Source organism: Genypterus blacodes, unplaced genomic scaffold (genome assembly GCF_046128005.1).
Source record: "Genypterus blacodes isolate CSIRO-AG114 ecotype Tasmania unplaced genomic scaffold, CSIRO-AGI_Gbla_v1 ptg000143l_1, whole genome shotgun sequence".
NCBI classification, from domain to species: domain Eukaryota; kingdom Metazoa; phylum Chordata; class Actinopteri; order Ophidiiformes; family Ophidiidae; genus Genypterus; species Genypterus blacodes.
Genome location: NW_027466945.1, coordinates 824,397 through 841,141, shown reverse-complemented (window position 1 = coordinate 841,141; position 16,745 = coordinate 824,397). Strand labels below are relative to the sequence as shown.

The 16,745-nt window shown below is 44.4% G+C and overlaps 1 protein-coding gene across 1 annotated transcript; it reads right to left on the bottom strand.

Annotated features, from left to right (window-relative positions):
• Positions 1–1,046: 1,046 nt before the first annotated feature.
• On the bottom strand, positions 1,047–16,673 carry kidins220b (kinase D-interacting substrate 220b). The gene is made up of 29 exons (XM_076165278.1): positions 16,378–16,673; positions 15,639–15,837; positions 14,470–14,568; positions 13,981–14,079; positions 13,465–13,563; positions 12,676–12,777; positions 12,414–12,512; positions 12,131–12,328; positions 11,921–12,019; positions 11,610–11,708; positions 11,356–11,454; positions 11,044–11,221; positions 10,745–10,909; positions 10,069–10,248; positions 9,696–9,861; positions 9,396–9,547; positions 8,865–9,154; positions 8,622–8,762; positions 8,144–8,381; positions 7,964–8,052; positions 7,520–7,664; positions 7,203–7,365; positions 6,926–7,104; positions 6,596–6,819; positions 4,942–5,064; positions 3,524–3,661; positions 3,175–3,273; positions 2,775–3,008; positions 1,047–2,563 (listed from the first exon to the last, which is right to left on the bottom strand). Exons 2-29 carry the CDS (start codon positions 15,768–15,770, stop codon positions 1,442–1,444), a joined length of 5,151 nt encoding a protein of 1,716 aa, XP_076021393.1. The 5' UTR covers positions 15,771–15,837; positions 16,378–16,673; the 3' UTR covers positions 1,047–1,441.
• Positions 16,674–16,745: the final 72 nt, after the last annotated feature.

The following is a 16,745-nucleotide window of genomic DNA, read 5'->3' as shown; positions in this document are numbered from 1 at the left end:
GATGAGATTTATTGGTATCCTTGCAGGTCATTTAGATTGGACTCGAAAGATAAATCACTGTTGGTGCCACAGAGTCATAGGTGATATGGGTCAAGTCCTTTGTTTAAGGCCAAAGGTCCAAGGTGCCACCGTGTTACGACAGGTACATGATAGTCATTGGAAGACGGAAGGCTGTGGAGGGTCCCTTTGCTTCCAGAATTGACTTCAGAACTGATTTAAGTGTGCCTGAATGATAGAGAAAAGGCAATATTAAGTGGGAAGTTTTCTGGCACCTATTCTGTTTGTTTTATTGTATTGTATTGAATGTTGGGATTGATTGAAGTCGTAAAAAAAGGATCCACAAAACAACCTGACAGGTTAATTTAAATTCAGTTTAATTTGTTACTTCACAAAGAGTCAATCATGTTTAATACTGAGACGATTAACACCAGAGACCTTTGATGAGGCTCAGACACGTAAGCTTCAGGTTTCATGTCCTTTCACACATCCAGCAAGCTGCAGGATGCTACAAGAAAGTCCCGGATCTTTTCTCCTTTTAACAATAACGATTCCTAATTTAGCTTCTAAAAAGTCTTATTAGCTGTTACAATTGAAAAAAGACTTTGTTGAGTCCAATTAAAACTTTGTCAAAATCTCCTTCACCATAAAATTGCACAAACTGCCACAGACACAAACAAGTTGAGAACAAATTAATACTGATCACTCCACTGAAAAACAAGTTATTCTAATCGCTGAAGAATAAGTTAACACACACTGTGGAAGAACGAGTTCATACTAATAACTCACAAAGACGTTAATACTGATCACAGACGAAGAACAAGCTAACGACTAAAGTACTACTCTGGAAGTGCAACATGATGCAAGATGCAAATATTTAAGTGCAGAAATGAAAGTTCTCATGATGGGTACTGACATTTCATTTCATTTATTTTTTTGACATTTTTCTATGTCTTATGTGATTTTTTTGAGATTAAGACAATTTAAAAAACCCTGAAGTTGTTTTTTTCTTCATACTTCAGCCAGATTGCTTCCTTATTTTATGCACGTTTTCAATTGTTTCATAGGGACAATTAAGTTTCACAAATGATAAGTATCACAGCACAATACAGCACATACAACTGAACAAACTGCCTCTAGTTGCCGTTCCTCCTGTTCTACGAAGCTTTGAGTTACTCACATGTTCAGCAGCTAATTGAGTGTGAGCGAGCATGCACTAAAACACCACTGCACCATTGATGACCAAACTGCACAACACATTCAACAAGTCACAGGTCCACTAGGAGCTTCTACTAACACGCAAACTTTAATCACGAGCCGAGAAGAGAGCCGACTCTTCTGACGGTTGACTGACTTGCACTTCCTACAAACACAAGACTGGTGTGAGTAGTCTAAATGTCGGCTCAGTATGGTGCTGTCGTCATCTGAAGGGGTCGTCAGGAGGTCACAGGATGCTTTCTCGCTCCTCTCCGAAGGTGACTGTATCGGAGGACAGGGTGATCTCCGGAGGGTCTCCAGGTTTCAGACTTCTCTTCAGGTGAACCACTCGGATGTTCTCATTGTTTGGCCCCTGCCTGCTGGTGGCCCCAGTGGTGGTGGTGGGGGTGGAGCCCGGCAGGATGATGGCTGTGGTGGCGGTGGATCCCTCTGCAGGTGGGCGCTGGGCGTTGGTGTTGTTGTTGAGTGCGACATTGTTGAGGTTGTAGGATTTGGAGGACCAGCTCTCTTCAGGACTGCTGGCCAGGAGGCTGCACTGGTCCTCGGAGCATATGGACATGCGTGTGACAGCGGGGTCTTGTAGGCCGCTCAGGCTGCTTGGAAGGCCACTCTTCCTGGCCAGGCTCTCCTCATCCAGCTCAATGAGGTTTGCCCTCTCCAGCTGTGACAGGTCGGCCTCCTCGTCCTGCAGTGAGTGGTTTGGTGAACTCTCGTTGGACCGCACTCCTGAGTCGGATGAGTCCTTCTTGTCCAGCATGCCATCGGACAGGAAGTCTTTCCCCTTCAAGGCCAGAGCGCCCCCTGGTACTTTGGGGTCTGTTACCTTCTTTCCATCCTTCAGTAGAGGGGCATTGTCGGACTCTTCAGACTCATCGTCGCTGGTTAGTTTCTGGTAGCGTGAGCCTCCACCCGCCTTCAGCTTTAAGTCAGCAGCTCCCTGGAACAGCCCGACTCTTTCCGCTGATGTCTTGCGGGTCAGCAGGGACTTGGAGGAGCTGTGGTCTGCCTTCTCATCCTCTTCTGTGATTGGGTCAAGAGCTTCGGCGTTGGAGGCAAAGTCGGTGCTCTCCGCTGTAGGTTTGCTTCTCTTCGTGAAGGATTTGCGTCCGTCCTGCTCGCTCCTGTCCTTATTTTTGTCCTCGGACGCTGGGGTCATGAATTGTCCCGGCTGAGGCTGAACGGGCTTCTCTCCGCCTCCTCCTCCCATGTCCAGGTGGGCCATCTGGGCGATATACTCTTGGTAGGCATCGTGGTACTCTGCCTGCTGCTTGTCTGTTAGCCTACAGATTTCGTTGGAGGATTCCTGAGAGTTGAGGCTGGTCATGCTGGCTGTGCGTTGAGGACCACCCTGAGGATCCAACAGAGAACATCTGAACTTTGTGGTCGGCCAGAAATTAACGATTATTCTTGCAAGTGAATATACCGCAAATTGAAATCACTCAAATTATAGACCAATAAGTGCAATTGAGGTAGACTGTACAATACTAACGAAATACTAAAGAAAGCTTCTAGGAACAAAACAGGAACGTAAAATCAAATGTCAGCATTCCGCTGCTCACCATCCACTGCATGTTGCTGTTCCTGCTGGGGTCGTCCAGTCCCACATTGCTCAGCTCCTCAAAGCTCAGGTTGAAGGTGTACATGGGCGAGCCATCTGCGTGAGCCCCACCGGCATGGGGTGGGGCCACGGCGCACCTCCCCACCTCCCCGGGATGACCTGACACCACGCTGCCTTGCTCAATGGAGCCGTCCTCGTGTAACACTTGGCTCTCCACTTGACGCTGGTCCAGAACCTGCACACAGAGTCACACTTCTGTATTAGTTGGTTTAAGTAATGAATGATGAACGATCCACAGCTCCACAGCAGTGTCATATCTCTCAACCTGTCTCTATCTCCTGAGTCATCATTTCTTGATTAAACTCAGAACATATAAAAGGGAAACATGGAGTTTTACTAACCATGGCTCTAAAGAGTTGCCAATCTCCAAAGTTCATGTTCATCTCTTTCTTCAGTTCGTCGATGTTGCACTGTGTCAGCACTCTGCCATTCACGTTCGCCTGAAGAATGACAAGAATAACAATTCAGTGTTCTGGAGGTCACTGCCAAAACGCTCTGAGTCACAAAGAAGGCTCCAAAGGTCATGGGAGAGGTTCACTGGGTCACTTAAAGGATTGGACACATCACCGCGAAGGTCTGATTTACACCCCTCAGAGCTATTTAGGGCAGTGGACAGCCTCCAAGATGAAGGATCTTTTGTAAAATGTTTCGTCAGTTGTTCACGATTGTCCTGTTCTCCTAAATACCAACCTTCCTGATGGTGGCGCTGTACTGTTCCATCATGCTCTGGTCAATGCCTTCAATCTGCCGCACGTGCTCACAGATGGCCTCTGTCACCATGGAGCTGAGGAGGATCGGTGGAACTCCTGACACCACAGACGCTGAGCCCTGAGTACACACACACATACACACAGTCAGAGAAGAACGTCTCACACTTTTAATAGAAACTGACAGCGAACACAGTTTTTACTAAAGCCACCAGCAGTCATTCATTTTAGAGCAAACTGCAGCCAAAATCCGACCGACCACAAGATGAGGAAAAGCGTCAGTCCAAACGAGCTAACAAAGACAATAAGAAAAGATAAAACTTCCTTTATCCTGAGGGAAAACACTGAACTTTAGCGTTAGCCGGGAACCGAAGCCGGGTCAACTGCTCAGAGGGTAGCTATGCTAACCACTTTACCACGTAAATAACAAAAGATGGAACAAATACCTTCATTATTGTCATAAATGGAGAGTTAAGGTCTAAGGATTTTGATTGGGTCTTTCATTTTCCATAATAATAAAATAGGTACGTTTCTTAAAGCAACACACAGTTAACAAAGTTTTGGAAGAAGCTCAGAGGATAAGCTAGGGACGGGATCAAAGGTCAAACCAAACCTCAGACATCTGACCTGCTCTAAGAAACCAAATGGCGCCTTCATGACTCAGGGTGACTGTTATCAACCTTCAAACAAGTTTTCACTTAGAGCAGATGAAATGTTTCTGAAGTGTTATCGGAAGCGGGGTTTGCAATTCATGGTGCATGCTAGGATTTGTAGTAGCTAGAGGACTTCAGAAGGGAAGATGTTCTAAACAGCCTGTAGGAGGAGGAGGGCAGCAAGAGCAGCAAGGGAGAGAAAATTTTAGGCCACAAGGTTCAATACCTGATTCCTTTTCAAAGACGAAACCTTATACTGCTAATGAGAGACAGACAAAGAGACAGACAGGTGAGGGAATGAAACATGAAATACAGCCAACAGCTGGACAGGAAACACCAGGAGGGCACAAAGATGAAGCAGTGGCACCCTTGCTCTTTAAACATGCGTTTAAGGAGGTGCAGACTAATAATAAAGGGACTCATGATCAGGAACCCTGACTCCAGACTCTCAGGGCGTCATGGAGCCTCCGCTGATTATATAAGCATGAATTAAGGACTTTATAATATCTTTGAAAGACATTCCTAGTTTGCTCTTCTGTTCCACACCCATGTTAACAGGTCGCAGCACACAACACTACACAAGTGTCAACAGTACATATGATAGTTAGAGACAATCAATATGAAGAATACCTGAGGGAAAAATTCGAAAACACCGGCCTTCCTGCAAAGACTTTGATAACATGATTGCAGTGAATGAACTGTTAATGTCACACTCGCTGCACCTGCTGCTGGCTGGTGGTGTACTTACTGGTCTGGCGCTGGAGTCCCAGGGGAAGGAGCTTTTAGCAAATGTGCGTGGAGGATGATGGGGTGGGTAGGACATGGCCACGAGTGGGCGTGGCAGCTGATAAAGGTGTTGGGGGAAATATGGCTGGATGGGGATGGGAGAAAATCAAAAATGTTCATGGGAATCTTTAAAACATCAACAAGGACACAACTTAAAAGAAATGGAGAGAAACAAAATGCTCATTTCAAGTTTGAAGATGAAGAAACCAAACTTGATAGAAAAGGAGAGAACTGATAACTACGATAACGTGCAATCACGGTATTGTGATGTTGTGTTGAGGATGTCTTCCCAAATGACTCATGGCCACACCTCTGACTGAAATAGGCACAAATCAATCTATGTTTACTCTTAGTAACAGACTAGGATATGAGAAGTTATTGATTCTGGCATGTAAACATTTATAACCCCTTTATGGCCCTTATGTGCACACTTGGTCAATGGGCAGACATTCCTCATACACTCAACATGTTCTGTATAGTCTGGCGGAACTCTCTTGCTTTCGTGCATTTATAAGGCTTGATTGCATTTTTGCCTTTAATCGTAGGATGTAAGGACGAAAACAAAGGAGAAAGACTTTTAGATAAATGGCGATCTGAAAAACGAATTCCCAATTCCAATGATTACACTTTCTTTCAGATTGTATAAAGTGGTTTGTTTTTGTATTTACATCAAAACAAAGGTCTTGGTCTTGGTCCTGACTCAGCAATGGGAGTTCACAAAAATCATACCGACCATAATGTTTGAAACATGATACCAATTGCATATTGTGCAATTTCGGTTTTGTTACTAATTGTCAACAAGCTGTTTGCTGATTGGGGGCTGATGTCCAACAACAGCAGTGGAACAGTAATGTTGAACACAGAACATCAATGAAATTAAAATATGAAGTCCTTCTGTTTAATATTAATTAAACAGAAGATAACTCAAAATGGAGAAGGATCATCCAATGAGAGGAGCAATGGAAGATGCAGAGGGATTTTTTTGAGGGAGGTTGCTATGATGACATCAGTGTTGCATTCTGTCTAAGCAGTGTGGTGGCATCAGTCAGGAGACATGAATCCTACCTGCTAATCTGCTGACCGGAATGGAACATCACCTCCTTGAGCCGTGACTAATGAAGGCAGCATCAAAAACAAACAACTGCTGCTGAAAAAGGCGGCATTATATTACTCTACCCTGCTCTCCAAAGCTTTTATGAAGAATTTATACAGTAGACTTAAGTCTGTATTGTAAATATTATTAGTTTTTTGACAAACGTTTTTGATGTATTGAGTTCAATTGAATTGTTGCAGTCAAAGAACTCAAAGTAAGTTTGTGTTGATGCTTGAGGTTGGGTTCAACTAATGGGAACTCTTATTGCGGAATTAATGCAACACACACTTGAGGGTTTGTCTGAATCACACTCAGATCTGCTGACAAGGCCAATCAACCAGGTGGCTGCCTCAGATTAATCTCTGAGCTCTTGCCTGTGTGTGTGGTGTGTGTGTGTGTGTGTGTGTGTGTGTGTGTGTGTGTGTGTGTGTGTGTGTGTGTGTGTGTGTGTGTGTGTGTGTGTGTGTGTGAATGATAACGTTACGTTGAAGTGGGTCAGACTTCAAAGGGACCCTGAACTCACTCTGTTGTAGTAGGGGTGCTGTGGTCCCAGCCCACAGTAGTAGCTGCTGTGGGGCTGAGGGGAGACCACACTACCTCCTGGCTGGTTGAAGGGCCCAGTGAAGGAGGCAGAAGGTGAACAGGACATCTGGCTGTAGACAGAGGTGGGTCGTTGAGCCTCTTGCAATGGCAGTGGAGGATAGGTGACCCCACCCATATTCATCTGCTCCCGAGCTGCACGAACATCTGCAGGAGCGCAAAGAGCACTGGGTTATTAACTTTAGAACACAAGATGTGAAAAAGCTGTCTGCAGTGTCGATAGCAATAACAGCAGCATTTGTAATATTAGTACCTGCTATGATCTCTCTGAGTTTGGGATCCAGGTTGACAGTGCAGGGCAAGAAAGTTCGAATGTCCCGCGCTGTGAGTACGGGCGTCCTGGAGGACAGAAAGACCTCAAAGCTGCGAATGTCTCCGTCGATCTCCAGCAGAGGCTCCACGTCTTTGGTGGTTGGGATATTTTTTGAAACCCTACAAACAGCAAGGCAAGGTGAGATCATTTGTTTCTAATGCCTGTTTGATGGTATGCTTAGTTATAAAGTTTGTGATGTGTGATGTGGACCTCTGACCTCTCATAGATCGTCTTTAGAGTGGCTTGTTCAGGGACTCCATCAGTCTCCTCCAAGTACAGGATGAGCCAGGATGTCCTATAGGGCCACTGCTCTGTCAGATTGATCCATGATGCCAACCGGTCCCAGTTGAAGCTGATCTGATTGGCTCTCAATAGACGACCTGGATCAATATAGAAAAAGAAGATGTCTTTCTCCATTTCATTCTGGTGACTTCATTTAATGGCAGGGACGGGAGGCTTTCTCTTTGTTTGTTTGTTTCTTGTGACGATTCTAAGCACCCTGTTCATGGTCTGTATGTTTGTGTTTGGCGTTACCTGTGACAGAGATGATGTTGAGCAGCCTCCTCATGGTCTGCGGGCTGATGTCACTGAACCAGTCCTCTGTCACCATCAGCTTCGTCAGGTCGAATGACATCTGCCGCGTCACTGAGCGGTGTACCTGACGGCGCCGGTATGTATCCTACAGATGAGATGATCAGACACAGTTGGATTAGAAACATGTCCAACTCCACATACAGTCTGTCAGCCTGTCCTGCATCCCATTGGGCACTGGAGAGCTTTACCCCTCTTCACCACAGCTTCACGTACCAGCTTTCGTTTAAATGTCAGTATTAGGAAGATGGGAACATGGACTAATTTACCAAATGGTAGCGAGAGATGCAACCTCAAAACCTCCCAGTAACAAAATCTGGCAGGTGTACAGCCATCTGTGTAGATGGACAGTTTCTGATGTGGGAAGTATAATCTGGCCTCTCTTACCCTGCGGTTGAGGGCTGTCTTGCTGCCAAACTTAGTCAGTTCTCCCAGACTGTGCTGAGACAGTTTCCTGTCCAGCTCCTCATGCCAACCTGCAGACAGAGAGACAGATAGCAAGACAGGTCGTGTTAAAAGTAAGATTTTATTATTAAAATATGGGAAAGGCTGGGGGCTCCTTTTTACCTTCTGTGTTTACGGTGTCACCGTTTGCTGGCACAGCTGCACACATCTTCCTGGCGCTGGAAAGTCCGCGGCTGTTGAGGAAGACTGGCAGGTGAACGATGTTCCTCATGTAGTCGTGTCCGTTGATGTTGGAGTCTCTCAGGACACTGTTTAGATTCTGGTTGATGGCCTTGATGATGATATGCGGGTCACTGGCAAAGATGGAGATGAATGGACCTTTAGAGAAGAGCACCCGCACCTAGGAACCCAAGGAAAATCATAGGTGATTCACTTTAAGAACCACTTTCAGGAACCAGATGAGCCACATTGCAGAACACAGAGAACCATGTTCAGTAACCGCAAAAGCACATTACAAAGTCTGGAGGCCTAATTTGGAAAAGGCAATCATATCTCATGACGATGAGTGTGTCACTGTGTTAACCCTGGGGGTGAATTTGTCACTAAATAATCAAATGAAAATGAAAATGTGTTTCCTGACCGTGTCAAGCATCTGTAGGACCTTGTCCTGCTCACAGGAGTCAAGGCCGTCGATGACCACTGCAAGCCGCGTCTGATGCTGCGTGAACCCGTCGATAGTCTTTGCCATTCTCGCCATCAGCTCCACTTCGTTCTTCAGCACCTGTAGCAGGACAGCAGACACCCATATTCAAATGTTTAGATATTCTATTGCCATACAAGTTGATAACATCTTTAAAAAACAGACCAGAAGACTTCCAATCACCTTCATGAAGCCCTCGCTCTTCAGCTTGTGCATCCTGTTGGCGGCGCCGTGCAGGCGTTTCCTCTGCGAGTTGAGCACAGAGTCTGTGACCTTCCACCACGTGTGACAGTTCAGCAGCAGGGCCAGACCCACCACACTTGCAATGGCAATCAGCACAGCGTTCACTGTCTGGTTTTCGCCATTTACTTTAAAGACAGCGAGCAGCGCCATGCCCGTCACCAGGCACAGCAGCACAAAGATGAAGATGATGAAGGACGGGACGCAACAGGTCTTCTTCCACTTCATCTTTCCTAAGTAGACCCACACACGGGACAAAATCAGACACGATGCAAACATTCATTTTCTACTTCTTCAATACCTATTTCAATTATTCAAACTATCTAATGTTTGTGAAGCAGCTTTGCAATTATACACAATACATACGTGTGTATTAGTGTGTGAGAGCGAGAAGGAGAGTGTGTCTCTATGTGTTTTTCGGTTTGTGCATTACTTTAAGTGTGTGTATGCATTTCTTTTTGCGTGCATGTTCACCTTGCTTCTCGTCAGTCTTAAACACTCTGAAGAGCCGGGTCGCCAAGAAACCGAACTCTCTCTCACAGGCGTCTGACAGCGTGGCGATCATCTCAGCCATCGACGTCTCTCCGCCCACGCTGGAAAGACGATTGTAGTCTGTGAACAAGAACCTGCGGGGATGAAAGCAGAGGGTTTGTTTAGCCCAAAGGGTCACAGACACAACATCCTAAATCTTACGTTTCTGCTGAGACACTTCACTGTAAAAAACATACCAAGATGCAAGTTTTGGCGACAACGCGATGAACTATAAATCTGTACCTGACTGGCAGCGCTCTGGTACTTTGCTCCGGCAGCTCCGGCGGGTTCACGAACATTAGCCTCAGCAGCAGTTCCAGATACCCGATGTGACGGGCCAGACAGGTGCTGAGGAGCCACGCCCAGTTCCAATTGTCGCCCTCCTGACGACCACCAAAGTATACCACCACTGCAGAACCAGAGCAAATGTCAGTTTAAAAGCTTGCCATGCCTGGAATTTAGCAAAAACAATTCTTTGACATGTTGAAACGTTATTTCCTATGTGTGCTGACGTCACAAACACTGGGTTCCCCTCCCCCTCACTTAAACTGTATCTTTACTCAACATAAACAGTATTACAGCTAATGCTTTTTGCGATTTATAGTCTGGGTCTTACCAAAGGACAGGTACAGCAGTGCCAGCAGACTGAGGGATACAGCCATGGCCAGCTTCGGGTCGACTGTGAAGCCGAGAATGATGGCGACAGAACTGCAGAGAAGCAGAGACAGAAACACCACCAGCCAAGAGAACTGGAACAATGGCTCGATCTGCTGACCAGCAAACGTCTTCATCTCATCTGACAGGAGCAACAAACGGACAACATGAGCTAAAGTCAGACAGCTCATACCATCCATAACCTTTTATTTACAGTTTTTAGAAAGTATTGCTATAGGAGTATTATTATCCAGCACATACAATGTTCTATCAAAGGAACCCCTTGGGGAAACAGAAGACAGAAGACCAACTATAGGTGAAAGCCTGAGGGACCAAATCAGGTAGAAACTATACTGGACCAAAATATTAACATTTTTGTAGCCATGTTGAATTTGTTCAGATAATACTGCCAAGATCTTATTTCTCTCAGATTCTTTGGACCGTCACATTACACACACACTACACCAGCATGTTCCAGTTTCAACCAATATCCAACAACTGTGTACAGCTATTGAAGAGGAGTGTAAGAATATTCAACAGGCTACCATCATAAATTTGATCAATTCAATACAAGTACTTGTTGACTACACTCTGGCTTAGAAGTTATCAGTCAAGCCTGGTGTACGCTGTGAGCTCACCCTCCAGCTTCTTCAGCAGGAAAGACTTGCCGCTGCCCCACTGAGCGTACAGCCCCACACAGATGGGGGGCTGCATGGTGGGCTCGCTCAGGATGTCTGCCAGGGCGCTGCTGTACAGATCATAACCCAGCATGTCGCCGTCTGACTCTGTGGGTGACAGGTGACCTGCAGGGAGGGGGGACAGGGATTTACAAGATTAACTTCATTCATGTGTTTGATTGTGTGCATGTGTGTGTATGCAGTGTGTGTGTAGTATGTGAATGAGTGTCAGCGTGTGAGCATCTGTGTGTGTGACCTACGAGCTCCAAAGATCTGAGTCAGGATGCTCTTCTGGTGGCTGCAGTCGATATTGTAGGGCGTCTCTCCCGCCTTGTTGGGTCTGTAAAGCAGGCGGCCATCTTTGGGGTTTCGGAGGAGGAGCTCAGCAAGTCGCCGGCTTCGCCCACGGATGGCTATGTGCAGGGGTGTGTCCCCTTTCTGGAAACAGGATTTATTATTGTTAATCTTATTGTTTGGATTTACTGTATTTACGCTTTTTCACAACTTGTATATCATTTGGTGATGTGCATGTATGAACTCTGTCAATTCCAACTGTCTCTCTCTTTCCTCACCTTGTCCACAGCAGAAACTTTGGCTCCTTTATCCAGCAGAAGCTCCACAATCTCAATGTTCCTCATCTTGGTGGCTTTGATCAGCGGAGTTTCTCCATCCTTAAGAAACACCATTCACATTTTATACACTGATCTTTTTTTCATTTACACTACAGGTTTTCTCTCCTCCCGTGACCAAAACCGAAGCTTTTATCATTGTAATATTAATGTGTCAGGAAGAGCTGCTGTGATGTGTGCTGAGGTTTTGCTCTCACCTTGGTGCAGTTCTCTGTGTCTGGGTTGCACTGGAGGATGTCTCTCACCATGGTGGCGTTTCCTTTCTCCACAGCCCAGAACAGTGCGGTTTTACTCTCCTGGATTCATTAAAAACATTATATGATTGAACAAAAAAGCCACTGAACATTCACAGGGACGTTTGTTGTTGTGGGCCTGTAAAGCAGTTTGAGACATTGTATGTGAAATTGGCAAAACAATCAATTACAATGGTTTGATCCTGCTTTACAGATTTGTAAAAATACATTTCGACCACTTATTTGAACAATGTCATCATCATCATCATCCTCACCTGTCCTCTGATGTCGATGTCGGCATATTTATGAAGCAGAGCTCTGACAATTTCCACATGACCTCCCCTCACAGCCCCGATCAACACAGTGTCACCGCCCTGCAAGACACACACACACACACTTACTAAGTATTTCAAAAATGCTGCAACCAACACACTAATGTTTCAACATTAAGCTGTGATGTTGTGCCGTGTGTGTTTCACACCCACCCGGTCAGGAATGTTGACATAAGTGCCGGCGTCCAGCAGGTCCTGGACGATCTCTGTGTATCCCTCTTTGGCAGCGATCATCAGCGCCGTGTTTCCGTCCTTGTCTGTCATGTTGACGTTGGGGTTTCTCTTCAGCAGCTCCTTCACCACCTCGGTGTATCCGCCTTTCACAGCCACAATTAGAGCCGTCATGGAGTTCTGCAGAGGTGATGACATTAGTACTGATGCTGTACTGTAGTACTAATACTGTAGTGTGGTTGTGATACTGTGTGCTAGAACATACCGCCCCCTCCTGGTCGACGTCGGCTCCATTCTCCAACAGATGCATCACACTGTCAAAGTGTCCTTTCCTGGACGCCCAGATCAGAGGGGTGGTTCCATACTGATTTACACACACACACACACACACACACACACACATACACACACACACACACACACACACACACGTTTTTTCACAGTTAATTGACACTTTTTCGATGTATTTCAGAACTCTGACTCTGATGTGTGTTCATGATATTTGTGCTGTTTTCCATCCGGTGTACCTTGTCAGAACAGTTCACTTTGGCTCCATTCTGAAGCAGCAGTTTGACAATGTCAGCATGTCCTCGACCAGCTGCCCAGATGATGGGATACACACTGTATTGCTGTGAACAGACAGGAAGAGAGAGAGACAGAGAGACAGAGAGACAGAGAGAGAGAGAGAGAGAGAGAGAGAGGGGGAGAGGGAGGGAGAGAGAAAGAGAGAATTTCTGGTTGAAAAGCTGTGGAGGGGCAGCTTATGAAACTGTAGTAAAAAATCTTAGCAGTCCTTACACTACAAATCTGAAAAAGGGTGAAGTATTTTGTTTTTTACATGGATTTCTCAAAAACTATGAAATATATCAAAAGGTTTTAAATAGTTTGAAATAGCTGAAGGTCCCGAACCGTGAGTTTAATGCCTGCGACACAGGAGAGTAACCAGGTGGCATCTTGCCGATAAGCGCAAGCAAGCTGAGGCTGAGGCTTTACCGCTCACTGATTTACTGGCTGTCAGATGATGTACAAGCTATGAAAACAAACTCTGTGAGGGGATTCTGTCATAGTAATGCACGGGAAATAGGATCCTGACTGCACCTGATTTGTGTGCAACAAGCCAGCCCTTGTGCTCGTAAGGTGGGGTAGGCTAATGATTTACAAAGTGACCCCTGAACTGGTGCAGGTACTTCAGGGTTGACTTGGTGCCAGCCGAGAGAGAGAGAGAGAGAGAGAGAGAGAGAGAGAGAGAGAGAGAGAGAGAGGGAGAGAGGGAGAGAGAGAGAGAGAGAGAGAGAGAGAGAGAGAGAGAGAGTTACCTGTCCAGTAGTGTTGGGATTGGCACCATTCTCCAGAAGAACCTTGGTGACCTCCAGACGACCTTTGTAAGCTGCCCACATCAGAGCGGTCCAACCACCCTGATATGCATACACACATACACACACATTAAGTCTACTGGCGTCCATTTAAGTATATATACACATATGTAACATAGTCTTGACTGAGTCACAAAGCAAAGACTCAGTAATGTGTGTGAACATCTCTTGCAGCCACTACATTTGCCATCTTTGTTGCATTAAATTGTCTGTATCTGTTGTTGTTGGATGTTTTCCTGCATCAAATTGGGTCAACCAAAGTCCATCCACCTTCCTGCCACGTGGCATAATGAGAGTATGGAGGGAGACACAGCAACAGGGAAATCTGCTCCATTGTACCAAGATTAACTCTCTCACTGTCCATACTACTAGTACTGCTATTAGTACTAATATACTTCATACTTCACACTACTACTACTAATAATAATCATAATAATGCAAAGGTTAGTGTTTTCCCACCATGTCTCTGTGTTCGATGTATGCACTGTTCTCCAGAAGTTCCATCACCACGGCGACATGACCTTCTTTAGCTCCTGAGATCAGAGCTGACCAGCAATCCTACACACACACACACACACACACACACACACACACACACACACACACACACACACAGAGCGCGAGAGAGAGAAAGAGAGAGAGAGAAACACACACACATTCACAAAAAATACAAACAATGCAACGTTACTATGGAAACAGCAGCTATTCCCTTTTGGTATCTTAGCAACAGTCAAGAATTCGACAGGGAGCAGAGCAGAGGAGAAAAGCACGTTGTCCTGTGCTACCTACTCAGTGATCAGTGGGCCGAGTGTGGAATTTGTAATGTTTGTTCATAGTTGCGTTCAAACTTCCCCACAAATAGATTGTTAGTCAGTACAAATGAGTTTTTATCTTACAATTCCATTAACAAGGATGCATATTCTTTTTATATAATATCATTTTGCTCACCACATCGTCCAGGTTGACGTCTGCTCCTCTCCTGATCAACTCCTGCACGATGTCCAGGCTGCCTTGCTCTGACGCGAGCATCAACGGAGTCTGACCATTCTGCACAGAGAACCCCAAGATATCAGGATACAGCAAGAAGAAAAGCAAAAAACAGGAAACACAAAAACACTGGAATAACGGCATGTATACGTACAAAGTATTGTTGTTATGATTATTATTATTATTACTATTATTATTATGTACATTTTTTTATCATTGCCAACACCATTGGAGAAACTCCACTGCATAGAATTATGGATGGGGCTTCGAACCCACAACCTCCTTTCTGTGAGGCAAGATTTCACTTTTTTTCTCATAACAAGAGGTTTTTAAAATGTGTCAGATCTGGACCAGATCAGATGTATTGAGAGTATATTGGGATCAATATTTTGGAGTAATTTTATTTAGATTTGTGTTTTATTTTTGTGTTTTGTGTGGCCAAACTTCCCAATTGTGCAATCAATTAGTCAACCAAGGCCACTGGATCAGCACCAAAACTTAACAGGGTTTCCACTTGTCAATATTTCAGAACATTTGAGAGTAATACTGCTAATAAACAAACTAGAAGATAATCAGATTGTCAAGACCCAACAATCCTCTAATTTTAGGTTAATGACAAGATCATGATCTTCCCCCTGCACCCACTAACAAACAAACCAACCAACCTTTGGTTCTACAAGCTGCTTCTTCATGTCAGGTGGCAACATTATTGACACAATGTGGCTGTTGTTCTTATGGCGCCACCATCAGGTTGACTTAATATTGATATTGAATATATTACATTTTTGAAGACTAAGCCATGGTCAATCCGATTTGGTAGACAATTTTTGATGGATTCTATTGTACATATAAAATAATAACAACTGACTCAAAATTCCAAGAGAGATTAAAAAACGGTGGGGGTTAAAGGTTAAAATGTAATGTTAAATGCCAAAATGTAAAAGTGGATATTACAGCACCACCAACTGGTACCAAAATGTAATGAGTTCACTCAAATCTGTTCATTACTTTTAGAGCAAACTGAAGCATGACCTCTTTGGCAGAGATAATACAATAAAAAAAATTCTTAATGTATAAATTAAAATAGAAATTTATTGACAAATGAACAAAAGACAAGAGAAGGTCCGTACGTCGCTACGTCCGTCAACCTCCTTGAATCGGTCCAGGTGAGCTTTAAGCGCCGGAAGGTTCTCCTCTTCCACATAGCTGAACAGGTTCTGGATGGCCAGAGTGGTCATCTTGATGGACGTGGTGGTGTCCATGTCTGCTGCCTTTTACTGAGCCCCCGTCCAGGGAATCAACAGCCACAGAAAAGGAAACACCAGAGCGCTACATAAGAGAAAGGAGAGACAAAGAAAAGGAAAATGGGTCTATGGAGGAATGAGGAAAACATAAACAGGGCTGACAACTGTTACATAATTCAAGTCATACAAACACAAGTAAACAAATAATTACCCATTGCTTTCCTCAAAACCCTTGATACATTGTTAGAATTAGAAATAAATTATTAATTTGATTGATTATTCACAAAATAAAAACGTTTCTAGTATTTAAGTGTGACATTTTTAGTTTTCCTTCATATTATTATTTATTGTTCAATATCCCTCGGCGTAATATTACAGCAGTACACTAAGCAATAACCTGAATGACCTTCGTTCAATCAAACAGAAAAATCAACCCAAACTGAAAATTTAATCTAACAGTCTAATTAATGAATTTTCTATTCGCATTAACAAATTGACATAAATCAAACACATAAATCACTGCAGTGAGATGAAGGTAAAGGCGATGTGACAAGTGTCAATCAAATATGAATCATGACGGAGGTGATGCTAATGGCTTAAACGGATGAAAAATCGCCGTGTTTACCGTTAGGAGATGCAGGCTACGGTTCAGAAGAAGCCGACACCCGATCCGGCGGATTTTCTTGCGTGTTTGTCTGTGAGTTGTTTTTTTTTTCAGTAGACATACAAGCAGACAGCGTCGGCCATTTTAGAGCAGCAATAATTCCAACAGTGCCGCAAGCGCACTACAGGGACGTCACACTTCCGATAGCTACTCAAAAAAATAAAAGCGTGTGCTAAAAATCTAGCGTATACGCACAAAATTTGAACCGTTAATGTCCCGTCGATCTGAATTCATTTTGCTTTTGACATATTCGGAATTAAGGTTTATTGCAAAGAAATGTGTTGTCAGAAATCGAATTGAAAGTTTTGGTTTCTGTTTCGTAAATTGTA